This window comes from Anomaloglossus baeobatrachus, chromosome 9 (assembly GCF_048569485.1).
Source record: "Anomaloglossus baeobatrachus isolate aAnoBae1 chromosome 9, aAnoBae1.hap1, whole genome shotgun sequence".
Classification (NCBI taxonomy): domain Eukaryota; kingdom Metazoa; phylum Chordata; class Amphibia; order Anura; family Aromobatidae; genus Anomaloglossus; species Anomaloglossus baeobatrachus.
The window spans coordinates 201,145,149-201,172,754 of record NC_134361.1 but is presented as its reverse complement, the minus strand read 5'-3'; the positions used below and the strand labels follow the sequence as shown (position 1 = coordinate 201,172,754).

Here is a 27,606-nt window from a genome sequence, read left to right as displayed (position 1 = left end):
TGTTTGTGATTTTGATGGTTTTCATCCATATATTCGACGCTAAACAATGCAGGCAGCGCGATAGTCGGAACAGCAGTCATTGTAGCTGCTGCATGAGGCGTTACAGTTACAAGGGAAAGCCTTCCCGCTCGCTCCACAGCGCCCCACGCAGGAGGCGAAATTCACCCCTGCGCAGTCACATACTCCAGTAAGAGAAAGGCCTCCGCTTATACCAATATCAGAGCTGACGGCAAAACCTTGACCGCTGTACGATGCTGCAACGGAACAGGAAAGAAGCCAATGAAATCCTAACACATCATATAGAAATAAAAAAAATATATATAATATAATGTACAATGAAATAAGTATTGAAAAATAAGGTTTATGGGATTAGGAGCAGTCATTTAAAAAGGAGCCTGCACAAACTTCAATGACTGTCATGGCGGCGTTACACTCCCCGATGGTTTCTCTGGTGTCTAGGACACAGGCAGACTCGGGCGTCAACCTGCTGTGTGCTGATTCATAGGCAGGCTAGCAAGAGTTAATCTTTGCAAGTCTGCTTGCTTTAATCACATGTTGTAGATAGACCTATGACTTCTGCTCTCCTCCTATTTATGCTGGTGGAATTCTTCTACCCATGCAAGCTATAGTTTATTCTGTGTTGGTTTGTGAGGTGTGGTGTCCGAGACTTTCCCTGGTGATAGTTGTGCTTTTGTTGTTCTTTTTGCTTGGTGCGGTTGTGGAGTTTACCACTGTTGTTTTGTACTCCGTTCCTGCTCTTGTTTTCCTCCCAAATCTCTTATTGTGTCACTTTATATGAAGAACACGAACTCTGTATATAAATTATATGTGTATATCAGTTACCTGCTGTGTGCTCATTCATAGGCAGGCTAGCAAGAGTTAATCTCTGCTAGTCTGCTTGTTCCCTTAATCACATGATGTGGGGAGATCTATCACATCTTCTTCCTTCCTATTTATGTTGGTTGAATTGTTCTACCCATGCCAGCTATTGTTTATCTGTGGGGTGTGGTGTCTAAAACTTTCTCTGGTGATAGTTGTGCTTTTTGCTTGGTGCGATTGTGGAGTTTACCACTGTTGTTTTGTACTCCCTTCCTGATCTTGTTTTCCTCCCAAATCTCTTATTGTGTCACTTTATATGAAGAACGCCAACTCTGTCTGTCAAGTGTATGTGTATATCACTTGCCTGCTGTGTGCTGATCCATAGGCAGTTAGTCTCTGCTGGTCTGCTTGCTCCTTTAATCATTGTTTTGGAGAGACTTATCACATTTGCTCCCCTCCTATTTATGTTGGTTGAATTGTTCTACCCATGCCAGCTATTGTTTATTCTGTGTTAATCTGTGAGGAGTGGTGTCCCAGACTCTCTGGTGATAGTTGTGTTTTTGTTGTGCTTTTTGCTTGGTGCGATTGTGGAGTTTACAACTGTTGTTTTGTACTCCCTTCCTGCTCTTGTTTCCCTCTCGAATCTCTTATTGTGTCCCTTTATATGAAGAACGCCGACTCTGTCAAGTGTATGTGTATAGCAGTTGCCTGCTGTGTGCTGATTCATAGGCAGTTACTCTCTGCTGGTCTGCTTGCTTTTTTAATCATTGTTGTGGAGAGACCTATCACATCTGCTCCCCTCCTATTTATGCTGGTGGAATCCTTCTACCCATGCCAACTATAGATAATTTTATGTTGGTCTGTGAGGTGTCCCACACTCTTTGTGGTGAAAGTTGTGCTTAGTTTCTGCTTTTTACTTGGAGTGGTAGTGGAGTTTACCCCTGCTGTTTTCTACTTCCTTCCTGCTCTTGTTTTTTTCCCGAATCTCTTATTCTGTCACTTTATATGAAGAACACCAACTCTGTCTGTCAAGTATATGTGTATATCAGTTGCTTGCTGTGTGCCGATTCATAGGCAGGCTAACAAGAGTTAGGAGGGCTTTGCACGTTGCGACATCGCAAGCCAATGCTGCGATGTCGCATGCGATAGTCCCCCCCCCCCCGTCGCAGCAGCGATATCTTGTGATAGCTGCCGTAGCGAACATTATCGCTACGCCAGCTTCACGTGCACTCACCTGCCCTGCAACCGTTGCTCTGGCCGGCGACCCGCCTCCTTCCTAAGGGGGCGGGTCATGCGGCGTCATAGCGACGTCACACGGCAGGCGGCCAATAGCGTCGGAGGGGCGGAGATGAGCAGGATGTAAACATCCCGCCCACCTCCTTCCTTCTCATTGCAGCCGGGACGCAGGTAAGGTGAAGTTCCTCGCTCCTGCAGCTTTACACACAGCGATGTGCGCTGCCGCAGGAACGAGGAACTACATCGTACCTGTTGCTGCACCGACATTATAGAAATGTCGGAGAATGCACCGATGATATGATAATGACGCTTTTGCGCTCGTTAATCGTATCATCTAGGATTTACACACTACGACATCGCAAGTGACACCGGATGTGCGTCACTTTCGATTTGACCCCACCGACATCGCACCTGCGATGTCGTAGTGTGCAAAGCTGCCCTTAATCTTTGCTAGTCTGCTTGCTCCTTTAATCACATGTTGTGGAAGTGTAACGCCCCTGCAACTGGGTCGTTACAGGGTATTAAATGTTACCCCATTTTTTCCCGGGCAGGAGGAGAGAAGTCCACACACACACTCACATCACACTGGCAGGAAGGAGTTAATAGCTTTTGCAGCATGTAGTTTTGAGCCTATGACTCATCCTGCCTCCTTAATGAGCAGGTGGCTGGACACAGGCAGGTTTCCATGACAACTCAAGGGGAGGGGGGCCTGAATAGGAGTGAGTTTAGTGCAGAACACACAGAAGGTTTAGCAGAACATCAGAGGCTGCAGGAGAGTGCAGACTTACACAGGACAGCTCCCTGCTGAGGAGATGCCACGAGACCAGGGCTGATAACACCTAAAGGAAGGGAATGGAGCTGAGGACTGGGGATCCCTGGAGAAAGTTGTACCCGGTGGCGGTTGGTGGTGTCCGCTACCGGGATGAGAGAGACAGAGAGGCGGCGAGTTCCCAAGATGCCCCATGCCACGGGGATGGCACTAACGCACACGAAAGGGAGAGACCCCCAGAACACCTCACCGGACCCCCCTTCCTCCTACCTGCCCGGAACTGACCAGAGGTTACAGGCGGCGAGGACCAGCACCCGGGTGCGATGTGGAACGGACATTTAATAAAGGACTGGAACTGCACTCCGTGACTGCTGTGAGTAATGCCGCCGCCCTGTGCCCCCGGTGTCCCTGAGGACCGTTGCCCTGGGTCTCATTAACCTCCCGGGGCTCCCCCTCTCCACCCGTGGGGAGCGATTCCATCCGGCTGCCCGTAACACCTGCGCCGGAGAGAGACTGCGCAGCGCCGGCTGAACACCTGGCCGCAAACCACGGGTGGCTCTGCAAGCATTCCCCGTCGCGTACTGTTTCCTGGGGGTCAGCGATGGCAAGCTCTCCCGGAACCCCGTTACCCTCCTTCCATCCCCCTTGTAACACCGGACTGACTTTGGGACGTTCCTTTTATTGAAACCCGCCGGGGGTCACGGAAGCCAGGTCGGGCCACTCACAGTCTGACCCCGAATACCACCGGCCCGGTGACCGTGCGAGCCCTGCAAGCCCCGGCGCGGGCGTTTCAGAGAGACCTATGACTTCTCCTACCCTCCTATTTATGCTGGTGGAATCCTTCTACCCATGCCAGCTATAGTTTATTCTATGTTGGTCTGTGAGGTGTGGTGTCCAAGACTCTCTCTGGTGAAGGAAAAGGAAAAACAATTGGGCTAAAGAAATACGGGTGCGGTGTGATTATCAGACACTGTTTATTCGTCTTTTACGTCCCATTCTCTATACAGCTAATGATGGAGACAAACAGGTTTAGACTTTACAGGAATCCTTATAGTCCGCACAGCACTTGTTACTGCTGCTGCATGAAGCGTTGCAGTTACATGGAAAGCTGCTCGCATTGGCACCACAGCGCCCCACACAGGACGTGAAATTCACCCCCAGACAGTCGCAGACGCCACCTAGGGACAGGCCTCCACTGATACCAAGGCTGCCGCTGATCTGGAACGTCTGGCCGTTGTGCAAAGCTGAAAAAGGAAGGGAACATGACCAGCGACCACACGGATTGCCCCGGGTACAAGAGTCAGGGGCCAGGGTACACACTGTACGGTATTATATTAAATCACTCTCTAACTGTCATACAGGGCTGTGCAAAAGTTTTAGGTGCTGAAAAAATACTGTACTTCTACAAAATAGAAGTGTGAAGAGTTTATTTTTATCAGTTATCAAAAGCACAAAGTGAGTGAAAGAAATAAAATTCTAAATCCCATCAATATTTGGTGACCGATCATTACTATCATCACTTTTTATTGGTACTTGTCACTTTTACGCAGTTTTTGAAGGATGTCGGCAGGAGGTTTTCCAAATATCTTGGAGGACTGACCCCCGATCTTCTGTTTATGAAGCTTGTGTCTCTTTATTGTAGACAGACTGGATGATGTGAGATCAGGGCTCTGCGGGGGCCGGATCATCACCTCCAGAGCTCTACGGGGGCCGGATCATCACCTCCAAAGTTCTGCGGGGGCCGGATCATCACCTCCAGGGCTCTGCGGGGGCTGGATCATAACCTCATTACCTCCAGGGCCGGATCACCTCCAGGGCTCTGCAGTGGTCAGATCATCACTTCCAGGGCTCTGCAGGGGCTGGGTCATCACTTCCAGGGCACTAAGGAGCCGGATCATTACTTTCAGGGCTCTGCAGGGGCTGGGTCATCACTTCCAGGGCACTAAGGAGCCGGATCATTACTTCCAGGGCTCTGCAGGGGCTGGGTCATCACTTCCAGGGCACTAAGGGGCCGGATCATTACTTCCAGGGCTCTGCAGGGGCTGGATCATTACCTCCAGGGCTTTGCAGGGGCCTGATTATCACTTCCAGGGCTCTGCAGGGGCCAGATCATCACCTCCAGGGCTCTGCAGTGGCCAGATCATCACTTCCAGGGCTCTGCAGGGGCTAGGTCATCACTTCCAGTGCACTAAGGGGCCGGATCATTACTTCCAGGAATATGCAGGGGCCGGATCATCACCTCCAGGGCTCTGCAGGGGCCAGATCATCACCTCCAGGGCTCTAGAGGGGCCAGATCATCACCTCCAGGGCTCTGCAGGGGCCAGATCATCACCTCCAGGGCTCTAGAGGGGCCAGATCATCACCTCCAGGGCTCTAGAGGGGCCGGATCATCACTTCCAGGGCTCTGCAGGGGCCGGATCATCACTTTCAGAACTCCTTGTTCTTTAAAGCATCAGTCCAGTGGGGTTTTTTTTGTTTTTTTTAAATCTAAGCCCTCTATCATATACTCACCTTCCGCTGGCTTCACCTTTTACCAACACCACTCCGGTCTTGCAGCGCCTTCTTGTGACTGTTACTTCTGACTGGACGAAAGTCAGAAATTACGCCACAAGCGCCAAATGCAAGTCCATGAGAGCTAGAACGAGGACGGAATGAGGCCAGAATGAGGTCGGAACAAGACCAGAACGAGGCTGTCATAGACTTGTATTGAATTGTGAACTCCGATGCTCCATGAAACACTGTAACTGCCAGCAGGTCACAAATTGATAGAGACCAATCGGGCAAAATGAGGCCAGAAGGAAGCCAGAACTAGACTCTCATAGAGTTGCATTGAGAGATGCAAGTCTATGAGAGCTAGAACGAGGCCAGAATGAAGCCGGAATGAGGCCAGAAGGAGACCAGAACGAGGCTCTCATAGACTTGTATTGAGTTGTGACCTCCGATGCTCCATGAAACACTGTAACTGCCAGCAGGTCACAAATTGATAGAGACCAATCGGGCAAAATGAGGCCAGAAGGAAGCCAGAACTAGACTCTCATAGAGTTGCATTGAGAGATGCAAGTCTATGAGAGCTAGAACGAGGCCAGAATGAAGCCGGAATGAGGCCAGAAGGAGACCAGAACGAGGCTCTCATAGACTTGTATTGAGTTGTGACCTCCGATGCTCCATGAAACACTGGAGCTGCTGGCCAGTCACAAATCGATGCATTTTGTTAGTTGCTTAAAAATAAACTATTAACACTTCTATTTGTGTAAGCATTCTGATTTTGCAGCATTTTTTACACACCTGCCTAAAACTTTTGCATAGTTTTGTAGCTTTCCTCTGTGTAAAACAAAAGTATGGGATGGAGAAAATGAAGAACTAATATGGAGGAGGTCAGGAGTTGACTCTTGACTCTATAAAAGCCTTGAGGGAAATAAAAACTAGCTCTCATCCAGGAGGACATCTGTCCAAGGTAAGTAACCTATAAAGAGCTTTGACTAAGGATGGTTAGCCAAAGCAAAATTTTCTCCAACAGCAAAAGACATCCATAAAAACTAGCTCTCAACCCAGGAGGAGATCTGTCGGAGGTATATAACCTATTAAGAGCTAGGATATTTTGCCAAGCCAAGATCTTCTCCAAAAGCAAAAGTCATCCACCATGGACAGCTCATCAGTAGAGATCAAGAAACTGGTTGGCTGGGTGAGAGGCCTCTGACGGAGGTCCAGGGCTGCTTCTCCTGGTGGTTCAGACCACCACTTGCAATGCCCCCTGGAACAAAGGTATGAAAATAGCTCTCCAGCAGAAGGTTGGCTCTTTAGCCCCACCTACTGGAAGTCATGATCCCGTTAAAAAAAGGCCGGAATAACCTCATACGATCAGCACATTGTGGGGCTTCCACTATATTTTAGATTTCTGGGTCATCGGGATATATGGTTTGCTTTCCATAGAAGGTCTCATCAATTGGTCCTCACCAAATTTTTGGCATAAATTCTAGGAGACGAGGCTAAGGCAAGGTCAAAGGTGTTCGGTTTGGTGTGCCATAATGTTTAAAGGGTTAGTCCACAATGGATCATCAATATAAGATCAGTGGTGGGGTCCACCACCCTTGGAGATCATGTGGTCCCCAGATGTGTCAGAAAAGCTTGGCTCTCTACAGAGTGTAGCAGCCATTCTTGGTTACTGTCGCTCGGCTCCCATTGACGTGAATGGGAATAGTGGGGGGTCCTCCACCCTAGGAGATTAGATGGGCCAGAAAAGCTTGGCTCTGTACACAGTGAAGTGGTCATTCTTGGTTACTGTAGCTCGGTTCCCATTGAAGTGAGCGGGAATAAGCTGCAGTACCACAATCCACCTATGGACAGGTGAGGCGCTATTATTTGACTGATCATGGACAACTTGGAATATGGTGTCAGTGCCCTGATCGTCAACATAAGGAAATTCCAAAAGGAGCCCCCAAAAATGTCCATGATTTCCTACTCACGATCGTCGCGTAACTCCATCTCCACGGGGTAGTGATCCGAGACGGATTTCGCCTAAAGTGTAAAGAGGAGAAATGGAGCGACCGATTTAGTAGATATTTATGGACTATGCTAAGCAAAACCAAAGATCATTGAGTCAAATTCTCACCTCTTCATATGTAAGATCATAGGAGACCTGGTAGTTGAAGGCCTTTGAGGTATCCGGAATGACTGCATCATGGAAACGAGCTCCGCTGATCACCAACCTGAAACCAAGAAATACACCGAGTATTCAGCTATGATTTGTTAAAATCGAGGGAAACCCATATACTCCCCTCATCGGTACTGTAGGGGTTGAAATAAGTTATCACTGTGGCATCGGCGTCCCTGCAATACATGCCGCACAGGGTTCCCGGGAGTCCACCTAAGATGCGCGCATGCACATTGGTCCTCCTCTTAAAGAGCTGGCGCGCCATTTGCCAGAAATTTCCACTGTGTATTTAAGGCACCCTTCCATTAGGGGAGGTGCCTGCGCAACACTTCTAGTTAGTCAATCAGTCTCCAGTCTGCTACCTAGCTAGTTGTCAGGTCTTGAGCTCCGGTCCCGTTATCCTGTATCCATGTCCAATACCTGCCTTCCAATACCTGTCTACCCATGCCGTGCCCACGATACCTGTCCGTATCTGCATCTGTGGCCATACCCAAGTATGTGGGTCAGCTGTCACAGTCACGGTCACTCCCCTGGGAGTGGTACCTGGCGTCCACTTTGTGGTGGGTGCTTAGTTAAGCCCCTCATACTAAAAGGTAAGCTCCGGTTCCCCCTGTGGTTCAGTAGGTCTACCAATCTCGCTCACTGCTGTAGCACCCACAGGGCAAGGCGTTAACTTTACTCGATGTCGGGTCTGGGGATGTCACGGGTGGCCCTGCCCGGCTTCGTGGCCCCGAGGCGTACAATTAAAGGGAAGGGTGATGGGGATAGTTTGTCTCATGACACCACCTGCGGTATGCGGCCGGGGAAAAGCCGTCGCTGCTGTTGCTGTCCTCCGGGGCAGATGGTTGCAGCAGCTAAGATGGTTCTGCTCCCCACAGGTGGAGCGGGCCCCAGGGAGGATAATGAGGGGAGTAGTGGCCATTTTCGCCGAAGCGAGGGACGCTGGCGCCGGCAAGGACAGGCGGACACAGTCTTTGCAGTTTCAAGGTTTCTTTACTCACAGTCCCGGTTGCCACTCCCGGAGTACCGGTCACCGCCGTGATGGGCCCCAGCCGATCCCGAGCAATTTAAGGTCACCACCGGTGTTCCCACTGTGTGTCCTTTCTGGTCAGGGTCCCTCAATCCCGGTGTATGTGGAATGTGAAACGGGCTGCGGGTGTTTCCTGTGTGACGCCCTGGGCAAGCCAGGGGTCACAGGTCATCACACCACCACACCCTACACCCCAGTTAGGAACACCCAAGCTACCAAAATCCTTGTTGCCTTCCTCCAGGGACTGATGTTCACACCAGGGGGTGGGCCAGGCGGTTGGCTCCGCCCACCGAGGAGTACACAGCTCTGGAGGCGGGAAGAACCAGGCAGATTAGCTAAGGGGGAGCTTGAGTAAGGAGTCCAGTGAGGGACGTGAAGGAGAAAACAAGTAGTCAAGTGAAAGTAGAAGGAAGTGAAGTGGTAGAGGAGCAAAGGAGAAAACTGGAGAAAAGGAGTAAAAGTGACAGTAAGAAAGCCTGAAACTGGTCCGGGTGTGTGCCCCGGACTGAGACAGCAAGGTCAGCAGACGGCGGTGACTGTCTGGAGGGGTGACTGCTCGGAGGTTCCTGGAAGGACCGCGGACGGGTGGTGGCCTGGCGGTCTGGAGCAGTGTACAAAGAACAGTCAGCACCAGGGCAGGGGCCTCTCGGACCCCGGCAAGGCTAGGAGTCGCTATAATTTGCCAAATCCGTCAGTGAAGGGGACGGCTGTCTCCCAACAACCAAGTCCCGATTGAAGGCAACAGCCCAACCATTAAAGCAGAGACACCGCCACCGCCAGGGCACCAGTTTCTGAGGGACAGCGCCTGCGGGCAAAGAGTAGAGCTCCTCCGGTCCAGCTTGAAGCCGGGGAGCGGGTTACCGGTGGGAACCCATCGCAACCATCAACAACATAGGTGCAGGACAGAGGGACATCACCGTCACCTACTGGGGAAAGCAAGTGCAGCCGTCCGTGGGAACCGTCTTTCCAGCCGTGTGTTTTACCGAGAACTGTGTCATCGTCTCAGGCTGAGTGAGTACCACAGTGCCGCAAGGCATAGCGCTGACCCCGCGTCCCTGCGCCCACCAAGCCCTGCATCTCCCACCTCATCACTGGGCCCCGGGATCACCAACCCCTACCCACGGAGGGGCAACACAACAACTTGCTGCTTCACACCATCACTCCCGGGATCCCCACACCGAGCAGCGGTGGTGCTAACAAATCACCACAACCGTGGGTGGCGTCACGGACAATAGACTATATCCCAAAACCCAATCCCCTTTCACTCACGGGCGAGGAGCGCCGCTTGAGAACCCCCGGGATCCGGCCCACCGCTCGAGCCACCACTGAGCAGCAGCAGCCGGACCCGAGCAGAGGGGTGAGCGCAGTGCTGACACCCTCCTCCCCGCCCGCGACAACTTGGCGTCACGAACAGGATCTTACCGCTCTGCCGTTAGGTAGAGGTGCGCTTTGTGACCGCCGGAGGCATCCGGCTGAAAAATTTCGGAAGTCGCCATCTTTGGCGCGAAAAGTTCCCGCTCGAGCGTCTTCTCGAGTAGCAGAGGTGCGAAGGCCAAAACTCCGCCCCAAGAGAGGAGGGGCCGGAAAAGAGCTAAGGGGGACGCGATGGCGGCTGGCTGCATGTGAGCGCAGCTATAAAAGCAGGGGCGCCAGGACTCTGCAGCGATACTGGGTTCCTGGAAGGCACGATTGCCAAGATGTACAACCCAACTCCCAACGAGGAAGCCCCCGCGCCCCGGCACGGCGACGTGGTTGAGGGACCGGACCGTCCCGCTGAGTAATCGTCTGCAGGCCCATATGCAACTCCTCCTGGAGGAGTGGGAGACCGACATGGCGGACGTGGTGGCTGCTATGTGGAGACGCGAGGTTGAAGAGGAGTTGGAGGAGCGGGTAAGCGACCCACGCCCCTGTATTCCTAAGGGATCGGCCGTTGGAGCTGAGGGGCCCGGCCGGCTTCCGCTCACCCTGCCTCTCTCCCCGCTACCCGTGATAGCTGCTGCCGCCCCGCCATTAGGCCCGCTACATGCCCAACCGGTAGCGATACCCTGCCCAGCCGCTCCGGCGGACCAGCCGGCTGCAGACGTCCAGGACGGCCCTGAAGTGCACCAGGGGGAACCGCGAGGACCGCGGCCCCTTAACAGCATGGTGCCAGAAGTCCCAGTAGAGACTGTGCCAGACCCTGAGCCCGAGACCATGGCCTGGATGAAGGCCCGGGTGATACAATTCCACCAGCGTCAGCAGGATCAGATCTTCCGGATGATGGAGCAGTGGACCAACGAGGTGGAGGAGCTGCTTACAACTGCCCCGATGTACGGAGGGGAAATGGATGTAGCAGAACCGACTGGTGACCCACGTCCCTATGTCCTACCAGGACCGGCCGCTGCGGCTGAGGGGCCCGGCCTAGTCTCGGCCTATGCATCACCCTTGCCGTTACTTATGGGGCGCCTCAGTATAAGCTCGCCTAATCTGCTGCTCCGTGCTACCGCAGAAGGGTCTGAAATGCTGGATGCTGGAGGGCAGGAGGCTGCGACAGCTGGCGGCAACCCGCCTGACGCAGGAACAAGAGATGACGACTCCTGCCCCAGCCCCGGGTCCGCTGTTGAGTTTGCAGAGGCAAGTGAGCGTTCCCACTATGTAGGAGACCCTGTGGTTGTCCATACCCCGCGTACCGGTGGAAATGGGTACCGGGTACCCCTGTCACAGCAGGCATGTCAGTGCATGTTTGATATGCTGGTGGCAAAGGATGGGTCCGCCTCAGCAGAAGAATCTGAGTAAGGGCAGCGGAGCACCGTTGTCCAGTCCCCGTTGGGACCACCACTGAGTTTATGTTTGAAAGTTTTGAAAAGTTTGTTGAAAAAATGATGGAAGCAATGATAACTGAAGAAGTAACCTGATTGACCGTGATTTGGAAATCCGGCCGTTGCCGGCACCGTTGTCCCCGTGGGGACCGTTTAAAAAGTTTGCATGAGGAACTGCTCATGGACAAGCCCGTGAACTTGCAGGGCAACCACAAACGTTAAGTGGCATGTAAATAAGTTGTTTACCGTTACCGTTTCCGCAATGCCGCCTCCGGAGAGGCAGGTTGGAGGGAGGGCCCGCAGTAGAGCTGGCTGGGGCCCAGCCACCACAGGGACCGGTGGCTACCCTCTGGAGGGGAAGGACAGATCCCGCTCGGGTAACGTGTGCTGGACTTGGGGTCAAGGGGTGCAGCCTGGGTTTTAGGGGTAGCATCAGGGCCAGGTTGCTTGGGTGGGAGAGAGCGGAAACCGTAACCGTGAACCGTTTTGCAACATTTAAGTAAAGTGCCTCCCGTTATGGGAAGAAGTAATAAAAATGTAAATATGTTACTGTTTTACAATGTTATATATTTTTCAGAAAAATAAAACCGGTGTTGGGCGGGCAGCCCGCGGACGGTCTGCATTTTGCTAAGGGGGAATGTGACGCCCTGGGCAAGCCAGGGGTCATAGGTCATCACACCACCACACCCTACACCCCAGTTAGGAACACCCAAGCTACCAAAATCCTTGTTGCCTTCCTCCAGGGGCTGATGTTCACACCAGGGGGTGGGCCAGGCGGTTGGCTCAGCCCACCGAGGAGTACACAGCTCTGGAGGCGGGAAGAACCAGGCAGATTAGCTCAGGGGGAGCTTGAGTAAGGAGTCCAGTGAGGGATGTGAAGGAGTAAACAAGTAGTCAAGTGAAAGTAGAAGGAAGTGAAGTGGTAGACGAGCAAAGGAGAAAACTGGAGAAAAGGAGTAAAAGTGACAGTAAGAAAGCCTGAAGCTGGTCCGGGTGTGTGCCCCGGACTGAGACAGCAAGGTCAGCAGACGGCGGTGACTGTCTGGAGGGGTGACTGCTCGGAGGTTTCTGGAAGGACCGCGGACAGGTGGTGGCCTGGCGGTCTGGAGCAGTGTACAAAGGACAGTCAGCACCAGGGCAGGGGCCTCTCGGACCCCGGCAAGGCTAGGAGTCGCCATAATTTGCCAAATCCTTCAGTGAAGGGGACGGCTGTCTCCCAACAACCAAGTCCCGATTGAAGGCAACAGCCCAACCATTAAAGCAGAGACACCGCCACCGCCAGGGCACCAGTTTCTGAGGGACAGCGCCTGCGGGCAAAGAGTAGAGCTCCTCCGGTCCAGCTTGAAGCCGGGGAGCGGGTTACCGGTGGGAACCCATCGCAACCATCAAAAACATAGGTGCAGGACAGAGGGACATCACCGTCACCTACTGGGGAAAGCAAGTGCAGCCGTCCGTGGGAACCGTCTTTCCAGCCGTGTGTTTTACCGAGAACTGTGTCATCGTCTCAGGCTGAGTGAGTACCACAGTGCCGCAAGGCACAGCGCTGCCCCCGCATCCCTGCGCCCACCAAGCCCTGCATCTCCCACCTCATCACTGGGCCCCGGGATCACCAACCCCTACCCACGGAGGAGCAACACAACAACTTGCTGCTTCACACCATCACTCCCGGGATCCCCACACCGAGCAGCGGTGGTGCTAACAAATCACCACAACCGTGGGTGGCGTCACGGACAATAGACTATATCCCAAAACCCAATCCCCTTTCACTCACGGGCGAGGAGCGCCGCTCGAGAACCCCCGGGATCCGGCCCACCGCTCGAGCCACCACTGAGCAGCAGCAGCCGGACCCGAGCAGAGGGGTGAGCGCAGTGCTGACACCCTCCTCCCCGCCCGCGACACCTGCACTCGCCGCAAACCCTAGAATCCCGTGTAGCTGTGGAGAACCCGGGCTGAGCTACCTGCTCCAAGCCGCGGGACCTATGGCGCTCCCAGAAGTGTGAGGTAAAAGAAGATTGGACCGAGGTCCCAACTGTGTCCCTCACCCCAAGCTGTGCCCAGGGTTGACTGACTAAGCATGTAGATGCTCCTTCCCTTTTCCTCAAGGGGTGTCCGCCCCCTCAGGTGGTTGTCCTAGTGATCAGGGAAAGTCCCGTGCATTGTGATGGCCACCCCCCCCATCTACCCTAGGCCATTCCACTGGTGGGGAAACCTCTAACTGTGTGTGGTTTGTGTATGTGAGAAACACCAACAATTAACCTCTCCTTACCCAGGATGAGTACCACACCATAAGTGAGGTGCAGTACCCTGTGGCGACTGACGCCTCAGGGGCGCCACAATCCCCCTATATCGGCTGCTAGAGTTACAATCACCCATCTGGTGCTAACATATTGATCAGCAGGATGGGAACGGAGACCTTTTATCCCCTTTGGTGTGGTGGGTTGAACATCTGATCGCTGATAGATTTATCGTCTAAGGTGCTGCCAGAAAAAGCTGAGCGCAGCACTGCACAGCCCCATAGCAAATAAATGAGGCAAAGGTCAGACAGGTGCTCAGCCGCTCCACTCTATTGGGGATAAAAGTGCCCCATTCTGCCATCGCACCAGCCGGACCCCCTCTGATCAATAATACTGTAGATAGCTGATAACTTGTTTAAACCGGACACCCCCTTTAAAGTAATGGGTACACCTCCGACTCCTCACCTGTCGTATGGGCACCGGGAGTTGTTGCTCACAGTGGTGTCCTCAGAATCTCCAATCAACCACTGGAGGCTGGCGTCATGGCGGAGGCGAATGTTGGGCCAATGGGCGGTCTTCACATAGCTGCAGCCTGCGTTGTAATCTCCCAAGATCAGGATGTCCTGCACAAGAAGAAGTCTCAGAACAACTTTAATCCTTAACTTTCCTCCCTAGATTATCAATTCTGCTGTGGTGCACTTAAAGGGATTGTCCACTACTTTTACATTGATGGCGTATCCTTAGGATAGGTCATCAATGGCTACAATTTTTCCACCATAGTTTCTGCTTCCTGTCACCGGCAGACCCTCGACTGCATAATTTCCTGTAGTTCAGAATATACACAGAATACATCCTATACCATCAGCCATTTTTCATTTTTGCACTTTTATTTTTTTCTCTTGGTACAGTTTTGATACAATCCCTGTTTTCTCTGCTGCAGATCTGGCAGAGTTCAGAATACTGAGCTGCGTATAACCCCGCCCACATCACTGATTGGCCACTTCCTGTGTACATTGTCAGCAATCTGCCAATCAGTGGTGTGGGCGGGGTTACACAGGCCAGCAACACCTAGTCATCTAATGATAGTCTCTTGCTGAGAAAACACTGATTGTATTAAAACTACAGCAAGCTGCTGAGCAAATGACAAATCCCTGGAATCAGGCTCATTGACCCTAAACTGTGCTGCTCTCAGACTAAATAGAAAAAACCTGCCTGACTACCAGAAAGGTCATTAAGGAGGGGTTACCCAGTTTCGGGAAACCCCTTTCACCCAATTGTGGTTTGTTTTTTTAAAACTGTGCTTTACTCACCCTTCCCAGGTCCAGTGTCTCTTATTGTCTGACATCATGTTGACAGTGCTGCAGCCAATAACCAAGCTCAGTGGCTCTGCCCAAGCCTCTCATAGCTGTCGAGCTCACTGATTAACTGCAGCACTGTCAACCTGACTTCAGTACTGTAGACAATAGCAGACACAGAGACTTAGTGCTGGTCCTGGGAAGGGTGAGTAAAGCACAATTTTATTTTAAAAATAAAACTATCTGCAGCCAAGGGACAGGGGTTTTCTAAAACTGGAAAACCCCTTTAAATAATACAATTCTAGCTGTCAGCAGCCACCAATAGGGGGAGCTCTCTTCGTACTGTTTTATTATGGAGTTTAATGTATAAGCAGTATGCAGTAAGCTCCTAAGCTCCCCCCAGTAGTGGCTTCAAAAATCGAGAATCACTTTTTTATACAGCTCCTGTGCTCCCTATAGTGGTGGCCACAAGAATCCGGAATTCTTTTATTATACAGCTCCTATGCTCCCTCTAGTGGTGAACACAAGAATCCATATATTTTTTTATACAGCTGCTATGCTTCCCCTAGTGGTGGCCACAAGAATCTAGAACTCTTTTTGTTATACAGCTCCTATGCTCCCCCTAGTGGTGAACACAAGAATCCAGATTTTTTTTTTTTATACAGCTTCTATGCTCCCCCTAGTGGTAGCCACAATAATTCAGAATTATTTTTTATTCAGCTCCTATGCCCCCCCTAGTGGTTCCCGCAAGAATCCAGAAATTGTTTTTTATACAGCTCCTATACTCCCCCTAGTGGTGCCGCAAGAGTCCAGAATTCTTTTTTTTATACGCCTATGCTCCCCCTAGTGGTGGCCACAATAATTCAGAATTATTTTTTATTTAGCTCCTATGCTCCCCCTAGTGGTGGCCACAAGAATCCGGAATTCTTTTTTTTTATGCAGGGGATTTGGAGCTCAGTATCACAATAATATAGTAACGATTGAAGCTGCTCCGCATAATTCGGGAGAGCCATAGAAGGGATACAGGAAACATTACAAGGAGGCCTGGAGGTTACACACAGAGAAGAACAGACTCTCTAAATTTAGTCAAAACATCTCGGAAGATGCACAGCAGCTCGCTCCTTCGTGGCCCTGCTCCCCTGAATAAAAAAAAAGCCGTAATCTTCCCTTTTTCTTCCTTCCCCCTAGCCGGGATGGATTCCTGAGCGTGCAGAGCTTTTATGTTCAATGTTACGTGTCTGTCACTGTCACTCATCCCCCCCCCCCCCCCCCCCCGATGCTGAGATGTGGAGGACGTAGGAGCCTCATAAAAGATAATAAATGGAGGAACCTCCAGGCGCAGGCGCTGCTTGGCGTCTTCCCACACGTCATACAGAGCGTCCACCTCCCGCACGGCATAATCTGGGCTGGTGTGAATGGAGGCCAGAGCAAAGTCTTTCAACTCTAAAGAGGAGAAGAAAAAGTTGATGTACAGTAAATGACATACATACGACGTGGAGAGAGGAGGACCACCGTGGTGGGTCCAAGTGGTGGCCACAGACATGTGCAAGAACAGTATATGGCCCCTTTGTAGTAAACATTCTGCACAATTCGACCTGCTTTGAAGTTGTAGATGTTAACCCCGCTACCTCTTGGGCCCCAGTCTACACCAATGGTATGTCCGCCCCTGGTGCATCCCATCAACCATGGTGTGAGGTGGTGAGATCCTGAGGAGGACAGCTATCACAGGGTGTGATGGGATAAATGAGGGACCAGTGATCCTAAACTGGCTCTCAAGCTAGGGCAGCCCTAGCTGTCCTTGATCTTAGAGATGCATCTGATGGTGATGATGTCTGGGCCGCCTTCCTTGCCCTGCTCCTGGACAGCCTTGATCTAAAACCCCTTCTCCCTCACACAATGCACAATTTGACCTATTTTGAAGTTGTAGATGTTACCCTATTATCTCTTGGGCCCCAGGCTACACTAATGGTATGTCCGCGCTTGGTGCATACCATCAACCATGGTATGAGGTGGTGGAAACCTATGGAGGACAACTATCACGGGATGTGATGAGATAACCCCAGACCGGGGCTCCTAAAGTCACCCTCAGGTTATGGGGACCCTAGCTATCACTGATCCCAGAGATACGTTTGATGGTGACGGTGTCTGGGCTGCATTTCTTGCCCTAGCTCCTGGACAGAACTGATCTAATATCCCCTCTCCCTCCCTCACTGCAGGGGAGGTCCAGGACAAGAGTGGTAGAACCCACAGAGATAGACAAACAGGGAAAATCAAAACTGTCTTTCAGGCTAGGGGATCCTAGCTGTCCCTGATCTCAGAGATGCATCTAAGGGTGACGATCTCTGGGCCGCCTTCCTTGCCCTACTCCTAGACAGCCTTGATATAATACTCCCCTCTCCCTCACCCCAGGGGTTGGACCAAGACAAGAGTGGTAGAACCCACAGAGATAGACAAACAGGGGAAACCAAAACTGTCCCTCAGACTAGGGAGCCCTAGCTGTCTCTGATCCCAGAGATACGTGTGATGGTGATGGTGTGTGGGCTGCCTTTCTTGCCCTAGCTCCTGGACAGAACTGATCTAATATTCCCTCTCCCTCTCTCACTGCAGAGGAGGTCTGGGACAAGAGTGGTAGAACCCATAGAGATAGACAAACAAAGGAAATCAAAACTGGCCCTCAGGCTAGGGCGGCCCTAGCTATCCCTGATCCCAGAGATATGTCTGATGGTGATGATGTCTGGACCACCTCCCTTGCCCTAGCTCCTAGACAGCCTTGATCTAATACCCTCTCTCCCTCAACCCAGAGGAGGGCCAGGACAGGAGTGGTAGAACCCACAGAGATAGACAAACAGTGGAAATCAAAACTCAATCACACAGAGGTATTAGACAACAAGTGATAAGGAGGAAAATAAGAGCAGGGAGGAAACTTTGAGACCACAAGAGAACTCCCCAACAACTCCAAGCACAAAGCAATACAATCACCAGCAGGACTAGGATACAACAGCACACAGACCAGAATAGCTAAAGCTATAGTTGGCATGGGATGACAGGCTCCTAAATCTTAATAAGGTGGGGAGTGACTGTGATAGGTCTCCCACAACATGTGATACAAGAGGTAACTCCTGAATGCTCGATCACTAATGAGAACACAGCTGGTTGACTCCCAAGCTTGTCAGGCTAACTCAGAAGCACCAAAAGGAAGCAAAATGTAGAGTGTGTGAACAGCGTCAGATGCCACCATGACACTCTGCGAGTTTAGAGCCAAACTCCGTGTGACAACAAATCTCTAAAGATGAAATACATCATTGTAGGGTAACGGTAAGGACTTGGCCCAAGGGTTCTCATCTGCGGGTGTCATCGGCATACAGCTGACCAAATTAGGATCTTTTTTTAACACCCACAAAAATAATTCTTACTTGAGGTCCATGTTGAGGATGACTTCTTAATGTTCATCCTCACATGAGCACCTTTGCCCTTCGATGGGCTCATCAGTGATGGTTCTGATTATTGGACCCCTCAGTTCTAAGTGGCTGATCATCTTAAGAACTCAAAAAGTCCCTTTGCCCCATATGAAAATAACAAGACCTGTCGTAGTTGGACATTAGAGTAAGCAAAGCCTAAAGGCCGCTTTACATGTGCGATCTCGCTAGTGAGATCGCTAGCGTGGGTACCCGCCCCCATCGTTTGTGCATCACGGGCAAATCGCTGCCCGTGGCGCACAAAATCATGCGGACCCGTCACACTACTTACCTGCCTAGCGATGTCGCTGTGAGTGGCGAACCGCCTCCTTTCTAAGGGGGCGGTTCATTCGGCGTCACAGCAACGTCACTAACCGGCCGCCCAATCAAAGTGGAGGGGCGGAGATGAGCGGGACGGAACATCCCGCCCACCTCCTTCCTTCCTCATAGCGGCCGGGAGGCAGGTAAGGTGAGGTTCCTCATTCCTGCGGTGTCACACATAGCGATGTGTGTTGCTGCAGGAATGACAAACAACATCGTACCTGCAGCAGCAATGATAATTGGGAATAGGGGAGCATGTCAACGATTAGCGATTTTACACGTATTTGCGATGATTTTCGATCGCACGTAGGTGTCACACGCAACGACATCGCTAACGCGGCCGGATGTGCGTCACAAATTCCGTGACCACAACAACATTGCTTTAGCGATGTCGCAGCATGTAAAGCGGCCTTTAGTGTAATGCGGTGTTCTGCTCTGCATTCGCTAGGTGTCATGGCGGAGTCAGACTCTGTTCACACTGCATAGTCTGACAGGCAACCTGATGTCTCTGAGTTGTTCAGCCAGAGCCGGACGTTGGCTGTCTCCTGTTCACTGATCATCAGTCCAGCAGGAGTTAATTCCTGCTGGCTTGAGAACTGCTGTTAAGAGCTCAGGTTGCTAGTGATCACTCACAGCCACCTCCATCCTTGATAAGGTACTGGATACGGTTCCTCATCGCCGATTATAGCTCCAGCGATTCTGGTCTTTAGTGTGTGATCCAGTTTTTGGAGATCAGTTGTATGATCGTCTGTGGTGTGGAAATATCCCTGTGGTCAGTTTATTTCCTCCCTCTATCTTATTTCTTCCTGTGTACATGTTGTTTCTCTCCTGTGGTTGTGTTCTGGTTCTCCCCTGTTTGCGTTATTTGTGGGGTTTGTTACTTTGGTCCCAGCCCTCCACAGGGGTGGAGGAGAGGGAGTGTTAGATAAGGGTATGGATAGTAGTTAGGGTCATGCTGGTGGTCCAGACCTCGCCACCATAGGGCGTACCTCTTGGATAAGGGACAGCTCAGGGTCCTCAGTCTGAGGTTTGTGGAGTTTGTTACTTTGGTACCGGTCTTTTCCAAGGGGTGTTAGACTAAGGTACGGATAGGAGTTAGGGTTACGCTGGCGGTCCATACCTCACCACTATAGGCTGTACCTCTGGGATAAGGGACAGCACTGGGTCCCCAGTCTGAGGGCCCCTGCTCTGTTATTCATCACTCCCGTGATACTCAGACTCGTACTGGCCCACTGGGGAGCCGGAGAATCTCCCGGAGGCCTCTCATGAGCTGTCCTTTAGTACATTTGCACTACATACCTACGACGGTGTGAAGATGTATCAAACTGTCACTTCTGGGATCCTCACTTACTAGGAGGATGGGGGATAAGTTACAGCCCAGGGTCCCCAGTCTAAGGAAAAGTCTAGGTGCCCCTGCTCAGTTACTCATCGCTCTTCTGATGTTCGGACTCGGACTGGCCCACTGGGGAGCCGGAGAATCTCCCGGGGGGCCTCTCATGAGCAGTTCTAAAATATATTTCCACTATATACCTGTAAAATTGTCACCCCTGGGATCCTTATTTATAAGGAGGATGGGGGATACTTTGCAGCCCAGGGTCCCCAGTCTGAGGACCAGTCTAGGTGCCTCTGCTCAGTTACTCATCACTTCCCTGATACTCGGACTCTGACTGGCTCACTGGGGAGCCGGAGAATCTCCCGGGGGGCCTCTCATGAGCAGTCCTGGAGTACATTTGCACTACCGTATATACCTGTAAACCTGTCACCCCCTGGGATCCTCACTTATTAGGAGGATGGGGGAGAAGTTACAGCCCAGTCTAGGTGCCTCTGCTTAAATACTCATTACTCCCATAATACTCAGACTCGGACTGGCCCACTGGGCAGCCGGAGAATCTCCCGGGGGGCCCTCATGAGCTGTTCTTCAGTACATTTGCACTATATACCTGTAAAACTGTTACCTCTGGGATCCTTACTTATTAGGAGGATGAGGGTCCACCAATTCCACCTCACTGTACCCCCCATATACTGTACGGAGAATGTGTTGGCTGGAAATTTGCAAATAATGGATCACATTTTCTAAGCCTGGTCCATATTGTGCTATCGTTTTATAGATTTATTACATAAGCCGTCATTACAGAAGGAAATAATTGCTGATAACTTCGGAACAATGTGATAAAAAGTCATAAAAATAGACGTGCAGACATTATATTCAACTTTTAACCTTTGTCACACGTCACGAAGCCCCCACTCCCCTCCCACCACATGCGCTTGTTTGCTCCGAGTTCTTCATCACCATAAAATCCCATTATGCTGTCACAATCTTACATTCGCTCTGTGCTGTGATTAAGCAGCACGACTGTGCAAAAGTCTAATGTGATACAGATGGAGAGGGGGGCGCCGGTCCATTAGATTAAAGCGCCACCTTGTGGACATTCCTGGTACTGCACGCAACGAGAAAAAAAAGGGGAAAAATTCCCGAATGCAGAAAGTACTTATGTATATAACGATGGATGAGATTGGATAGTGCAAACATGTCAGGATGAAGAACTGTTCTGTACACTTCTATACTGTGATGGGATGACCCCTTTAAGTGGCGATTTTCCGGGTTTTTTTCGTTTTTGTTTTTTGCTCTCCTTCTTTCGAGAGCCGTAACTTTTTTTTATTTTTCCAGCAATCCTGCCATATAAGAGCTCATTTTTTGCGGGACGAGTTGTACTTTTAAATGAAACCATAAGTTTTATCATATAGTGTACTGGAAAACGGCAAAAAAATTCCAACTGCAGAAAAATTGCAAAAAAGTGCGATTGCACGAATGTTTTGGGGTATTTTATTCACTGTGTTCCGCATATAGTAAAACTGATGTGTCGGTGTGATGCTTCAGGTCAGTGCGAGTTCGTAGACACCAAACATGTATAGGTTTACTTTTATTTAAGGGGTTAAAAAAATTCAGAAGTTTGTCCAAAAAAAGTGCAAGTGCACGAATGTTTTGGGGTATTTTATTCACCCTGTTCACTATATAGTAAAAAAGATGTGTGGGTGTGATGCCTCAGGTCGGTGCGAGTTCGCAGATACCAAAAATGTATAGGTTTACTTTTATCTAAGGCGTTAAAAAAATTCAGAAGCGTGTCCAAAAAAAGTGGCACACTTTTTGCGCCATTTTCCACGACCTGTAGCGCTCTCATTTTTTCTAATCATGGGGCTCAGTGACGTCTTATTTTTTGCGTCTCGAGTTGATTTTTTTAATGGTACCATTTTTGCGCAGATGCTACATTTTGATCGCCTGTTATTGCATTTTGCGCAAAATTTACGACCACCAAAAAATGTAATTTTTGCAGTTTGGTGTTTTTTTTCCGCTACGTCGTTTACTAATCATATTAATTGATTTTATATTTTCATAGATCGTGGCGATACCAAATGTGTGCATATTTTTTTAACCGTTTAATTTTCAATGGGGCGAATGGGAGTGCTTTGAATTATTTTTTTTTTATTTTTTTTTAAACATTTTCTTTCCTTTTTTTTATTTTACTAGTCCTATAAGGATCAGCAGTCTGATCACTGATTCATTTCTGTTGATCAGAGCTGCACAGCTCTGATCAGCAGAAATGCAGCCTTCCTGTTACGGCTGCTGCTCTGTCGGCTGTAACAGGAACTACGTCATGATAATGGCAACCATCAGCTCCCCTTTGATCGTGTCATGGGGCCCCCAATGGCCGCAGGGAAAGGCGATTTCCCCGCCGCGGCCATTTAAATCGCGGTGTCACCTTTTGACAGCGCGATCTAATAGATTAACAGGCGCAGGTGGATCAAGGATCCACCCACGCCTGCGAGGCACACATGTCTGCTGTTCAAATCAGCAGACATGTGTAGGCATCGCCGCCACCTGCCTGATTTAGGACGTACCGGTACGTTATTGGTCATGGTTGTGATTACTGCCAGCTATAGTGAAAACCCTTATCTGCTGCGGTCAACTACAACTACGGCATGTAAGAGGTTGGAACCGGATGAAGGTGCCCTTCTCGATGCTCATGATTGTGGGGTGCCAATGGCATGGAGGCTTGGTGGGGGGGGGGTCCTGGGAGCATCACGCTTCTTTCTATACACATCTATGGCGGACGGTGTATATATATATCCCCTGTACCACCCATATACCTGTCGTAGGTGACGAAAACTGGGCAACAAAGGGTTCGCGGATGAAGACGTCCGTGCCGCAGTTTTCGCAGCCGTCATCGTAGTGGTACCACTCCGTCGGCTTCAGGATGTCCTCTCTGAAGAGTAAAAAAGGAAGACGAGGATGAACCATTAATAGCTCATTAACCCTGCGCCATCTGGCCGGTGCTTTTGTTAATGGGACCGCACAATCTGCTCTTCACTTTCGGGCATCTTGCATATCTATCATGGTCCAAGGCGCTGCCAAGACAGGTGTTCAGATGCCTCCAACCCTTGAGAAATCGGCCGTCACGTGTAACTGCACTCGAAGCAAAACCCAGGCTGACTAATTAAAGAGCTAATTTACTCAATTTGGGTCGCACATCTTATAAGCAGCCTGTCCGAGGACAGATTTGGTACAAGAATGGGAGCCGAGGACACCGAGACCACAAGAACTATATATAACATGTCCATAGCCTCTTACCTGTACACATAGACATATTTCTCCCGGTAGGTGCTGCGACCCAGGTGGTCAGAAATCAGCAAATTGTAGTTCAGACCTGTGGCCCTGGTATGAAAGAAACAAAAAATATACTTTAAAGCTGCTTAACCCCCAAAAAAACCCTAATATCCTGTATGATTTCTAGTTCCGGTTCCTCGGGGGCGGGGTTTAACAGAAATGATCATCTGTATATCATTCTTTGCCCCTTCAGACATGTATAACCTTTCCCTGAAGTGGTAATTGAATTAATTTAATCTCAAGGTATGTTCATAAAGAGTGTCACGGCCGTCTGCTATTAGAGACTTGTGACAGGATCTGGGCCAGACTCTGTCACTTTACCATCTGAGACTCGTCACACTAAACATATTTCCTTTCCTTTGCTGCTGAAAGGGTTAATGTCAGTTTTGTTTTCCAGCAGCTTCTGACTCCTGGCCTCGGGCGTTTCCGGTTGGTGACCACTCACTTCCCCTATATATTGTCACATCTGCCAGTAGAGGGCACCAGTTATTCTGAATCCATTCTGAAGCTTGGCCTCGAGGTGGAAGGAGCTGCTGAGCCCTTGTTGCTGTTAAGCAGTATAGGCTCCAGTTCTGGTGTCTGACTGCAGCCAGGCTATCCTTGTCATCCCTTCCCCTTCATGTTGTTTAATGCAGTGCTGGGACTAGTGATCGTTACCTGCCAACTCACTAGCCAGGGTTATTAAAGGGTCTCCCAGGGCTTCAGGTATCCTGCTTGGCGCAGGTGAGGAATCTGTGTGGGGACCGACTAGGTGTGCAGGTGATTGCAGGAAGTGTGCCATCATCCCCCTCACCAGCACCAGGGCCCAGCTTTGTTTGTGTCCCCGGTGTACCCCTTGTTTGTTTTGGTGAACCCCTGTTTGTTGTGTGTCTTGCCTTCATGCCGGACCTTCCCCCAAGTCAGTGTGTGACAAAGAGTTTTTTGTTCTGGAATTTTCAGGCTGAGGTATACTCATCTATTGGTCCGAAACGATGATGCCCTGCTCTTCAGTCCCCTGTGATTGGCTGAGGCGGTCATGTGACTGGGACAGGAGGTCATCGGATTTGCCTCGGATAACCTCCCATTCCGGTTACCTGACAGATTCTGCAGAAGACGACTGACCTGATAGAGATCATACAGCGTTACTCACGAGTTGAGCTCCTGGACGAGTCTTATAATGGCTGTGTCGTCCTTACTCATCACCTCCTGAATAGAGATAAGCTCATATCTCCTGAGGATCTGCAATAATGATAAAAATACGAAGGCCAATCAAATTAAGGCTTGGTCCCCTCCAGCTCCAAAACCTTATTTTGCCCCATCATTGTCTTTTTTTCCTGTCCTTTCTTTAGTAGGCAGTGTTTATCTGTTCCCTATGGACCTCTGAAGAAGCAATGTAGGTGGCGAAACACATGGAGATACTCTTACTCTCCCCACTCTATCCCCATATTACACAGTTTTACTACTGTGTTCTGGATTTCTATAGGTTCACCAGTCATTCTGGATATTGACTTTACATGATTATTTCCTGAAGAAGCCACCATCAATGGCGAAACTTATAGAAATTTGTATTTTTGCTACTGTGTTCTAGATTTGTATAGGTCCATTGGTCATTCTGGATATTGACTGACATGATTATTCCCTGAGGAAGCCATCATGATTGGCGAAACGCATGGAAACACCCCTATTTTCCTCACTCTATCCCACATTACAGCGTTATTGCTATCATCTACTACCAGGACTATTTTGTCCTCTTGTTTTTTGTATCTTTGTTTATAGATTTGTATAGGTGTCATGAGTCTATCATATCTGGTTGAGATCTTCACGGTATCTGGGATTAGAAGGTCACAGAGATTAGCAGATTGTAGGACCTTTTTAACATGAGTAAAGCGGATTAATTTTCACTTGGTGTTGAAGGGGTTAATGGTTCCTTTTTTATCCTGCTGAGATTCCAGCTGCTGCACATTTCGTCCACTCCCTTGCATTATTCACTCACTCCTTACTTTCCCATATGCCAGTTATAGTTTTTCTATGCTGCCCTCCCAGGAGACATTGTCCTTGTGGAAGCTTTGGAGGTCCGTTTGTTGTTTTATTCCCATTTGTTTGTATCTCTACCCCGTGTTGTCTTATTGTAGCAGTAAGACTAGTGTCTTGCTGCCCAGCTCACTAGCCAGGGCTAGTCCAGGGTCAGCCAGGGATTAGGCATGTGATCGCGCACATGGAGAAGGACCCATCTAGAGATGATAGGGAATGCATGGTTCTTTCAGGTGAGTGTTCAGGGGTCACCCATGCCTCCTCTACCTATCATCATGGCCCCTTGCGTACCTTTTTCCCTCCCTTTGCACCATGTGCTGAGTATTCTTCTGCACAGTAGTGACAATAGGTCCAGTGGTCAAACTGGATATTGACCCCCTGAGAAAGCTACCATGACTGGGGAAACGCTAAAAGATATTCCTACTCCTCCCTACTTTATCACCATATTACAGAGTTATTGCTACCAGGACAATTTTATCTTCCTCTTTCTTATGGATATTTGTATTTTTGCTACTGTGTTTTCATTCATTATGTAGATTGAACCCCTGAGAAAGCCACCATGATGCGAAACGCACTGGAATATTCCTGCTTCTCCCTCTCTATCCCCATATTACAGCGTTATTGCTACCAGGAATATTTAGTCTTCTTCTGTCTTATGTATAATAGTATTTTTGCTACTGTGTTATAGCTCATTTTGCAGATTTACTGCCTGAGGAAGCCACCGTGAAAGGCAAAACGCATAGCAATTTTATCTTCTTCTGTGTTATATATATTTGAATTTCTGCTACTTTGTTATAGGTCATTTTGTAGATTGACTCCCTGAGGAATCCACCATGAGAGGCGAAACGCATTAGGATATTCCTGCTTTTCTCATTCTATCCCCATATTGCACAGTTATTGCTACCAGGACAATTTTATCTTCTTCTGTCTTTTGTATATTTGTATTTTTGCTACTGTGTTATAGGTCATTTTGTAGATTGACCCCCTGAGGAAGCCACCATGAGAGGCGAAACGCATTGCGATACTCCTGCTTTTCCCACTCTATCCTCATAATACAGAGTTATTACTATCAGTACTATCTTAGCTTCTTCTCTATTATGTATATTTGTATTTTTGCTACTGTGTTATCGGTCATTTTGTAGATTTAGCCCTGAAGAAGCTACTCTATTCCCATATTACAGACTTATTGCTACCAGGACTATTTTATCTTCTTCTGTCTTATGTATATTTGTATTTTTGCTACTTTGTTATAGGTCATTTTTGTACATTTACCCCCTGAGGAAGCCATCATGAGAGGCGAAACGCATTGCAATACTCCTGCTTTTCCCACTCTAGCACCATATTTCAGGGGTTTTGCTACCATCCACTATCAGGACTGTGATGTCCTCTTACATCTCTGTTCTATATTTGCATACATCCATTGATTATTTGGTTATTGACCAGATATGATTTAGTACTATATTTATTGAGCAACTTATTTGCTACATTTGGCTCAACAGCGCCCCTCTTATGCCTTGGCAATGTCTGGTATTGCAGCTATTGAAGTCAATGGCATAAAATTGCAGGACCACCCATAGCCAGGGAGAAACACTCCATAGAAAGTTCTCAGAGCTGTATATATGATCGCTGCAGACATTCTTACCCGGATAAGAAGGTTTAGGACGGCGGGGTCTTCAACCTTGGAAATCCCAAATCTTTCGATGTTAAAGGAGGCGATTTTAAGGGCAAAGCCGACCTGGAGAAAGCAGGAAACGAGCGAAACCAGGAACACCGACTTCATTCTTCAAAGGAAAATCGTAAAAGGAGGCTATTGTCAACTGGAAATGGGCACGAATGCAGGGGCCGGTGCCAGAGGTAAGTATAGGGTTACACAAGGGACCAGGCTCCTAGACTGGGATCATGGGAGCCACCCTAAAATATTCCATTCCCAGAATCTGTTACTAGACGGGGGTTGACCCATGGTGGACGCAGCTACAGAGAATATCTCCTAATGCTCCCATCCATTATACGAGCCAAATGTCCAGTGTAATGCTTCATTTCACCTGCAGAGGCGCTGCAGAGAAACTGAACCCTAGTGTGTTGCCTAGTCGGATGGGGGGTGTTTCTTAGTTGGCTATGGGGGTGTTGCTTAGTCGGGTGTGAAGGATGTTGCTTAGTTGGATGTGGGGGTGTGACTTAGTTGGATGTGGGGGTGTGACTTAGTCAGATAGGGGATTGCTGATTAGTCAGATATGGGTGTGTTTTCTAGTCAGATACGGGGGTGTTGCTTAGTTGGATATGGGGGTGTTTCTTAGTTGGATAGGGGTGTGGCTTAGTTGGATAGGG

The 27,606-nt window shown here is 49.7% G+C and overlaps 1 protein-coding gene across 2 annotated transcripts; it reads right to left on the bottom strand.

Annotated features, from left to right (window-relative positions):
• On the bottom strand, positions 1–27,061 carry LOC142250677 (deoxyribonuclease-1-like). 2 transcript variants are annotated; one of them, XM_075322870.1, is made up of 9 exons: positions 26,924–27,061; positions 24,401–24,489; positions 23,236–23,319; positions 22,755–22,870; positions 16,163–16,275; positions 14,003–14,160; positions 7,434–7,530; positions 7,288–7,339; positions 3,854–4,068 (listed from the first exon to the last, which is right to left on the bottom strand). In XM_075322870.1, exons 1-9 carry the CDS (start codon positions 27,059–27,061, stop codon positions 3,854–3,856), a joined length of 1,062 nt encoding a protein of 353 aa, XP_075178985.1. The 2 variants fall into 2 exon arrangements, with proteins under 2 accessions (XP_075178984.1, XP_075178985.1); XM_075322869.1 differs by lacking the exons at positions 3,854–4,068; positions 26,924–27,061 and adding an exon at positions 1–254 and having other exon boundaries at positions 24,401–24,467.
• Between the last annotated feature and the right edge of the window lie 545 nt (positions 27,062–27,606).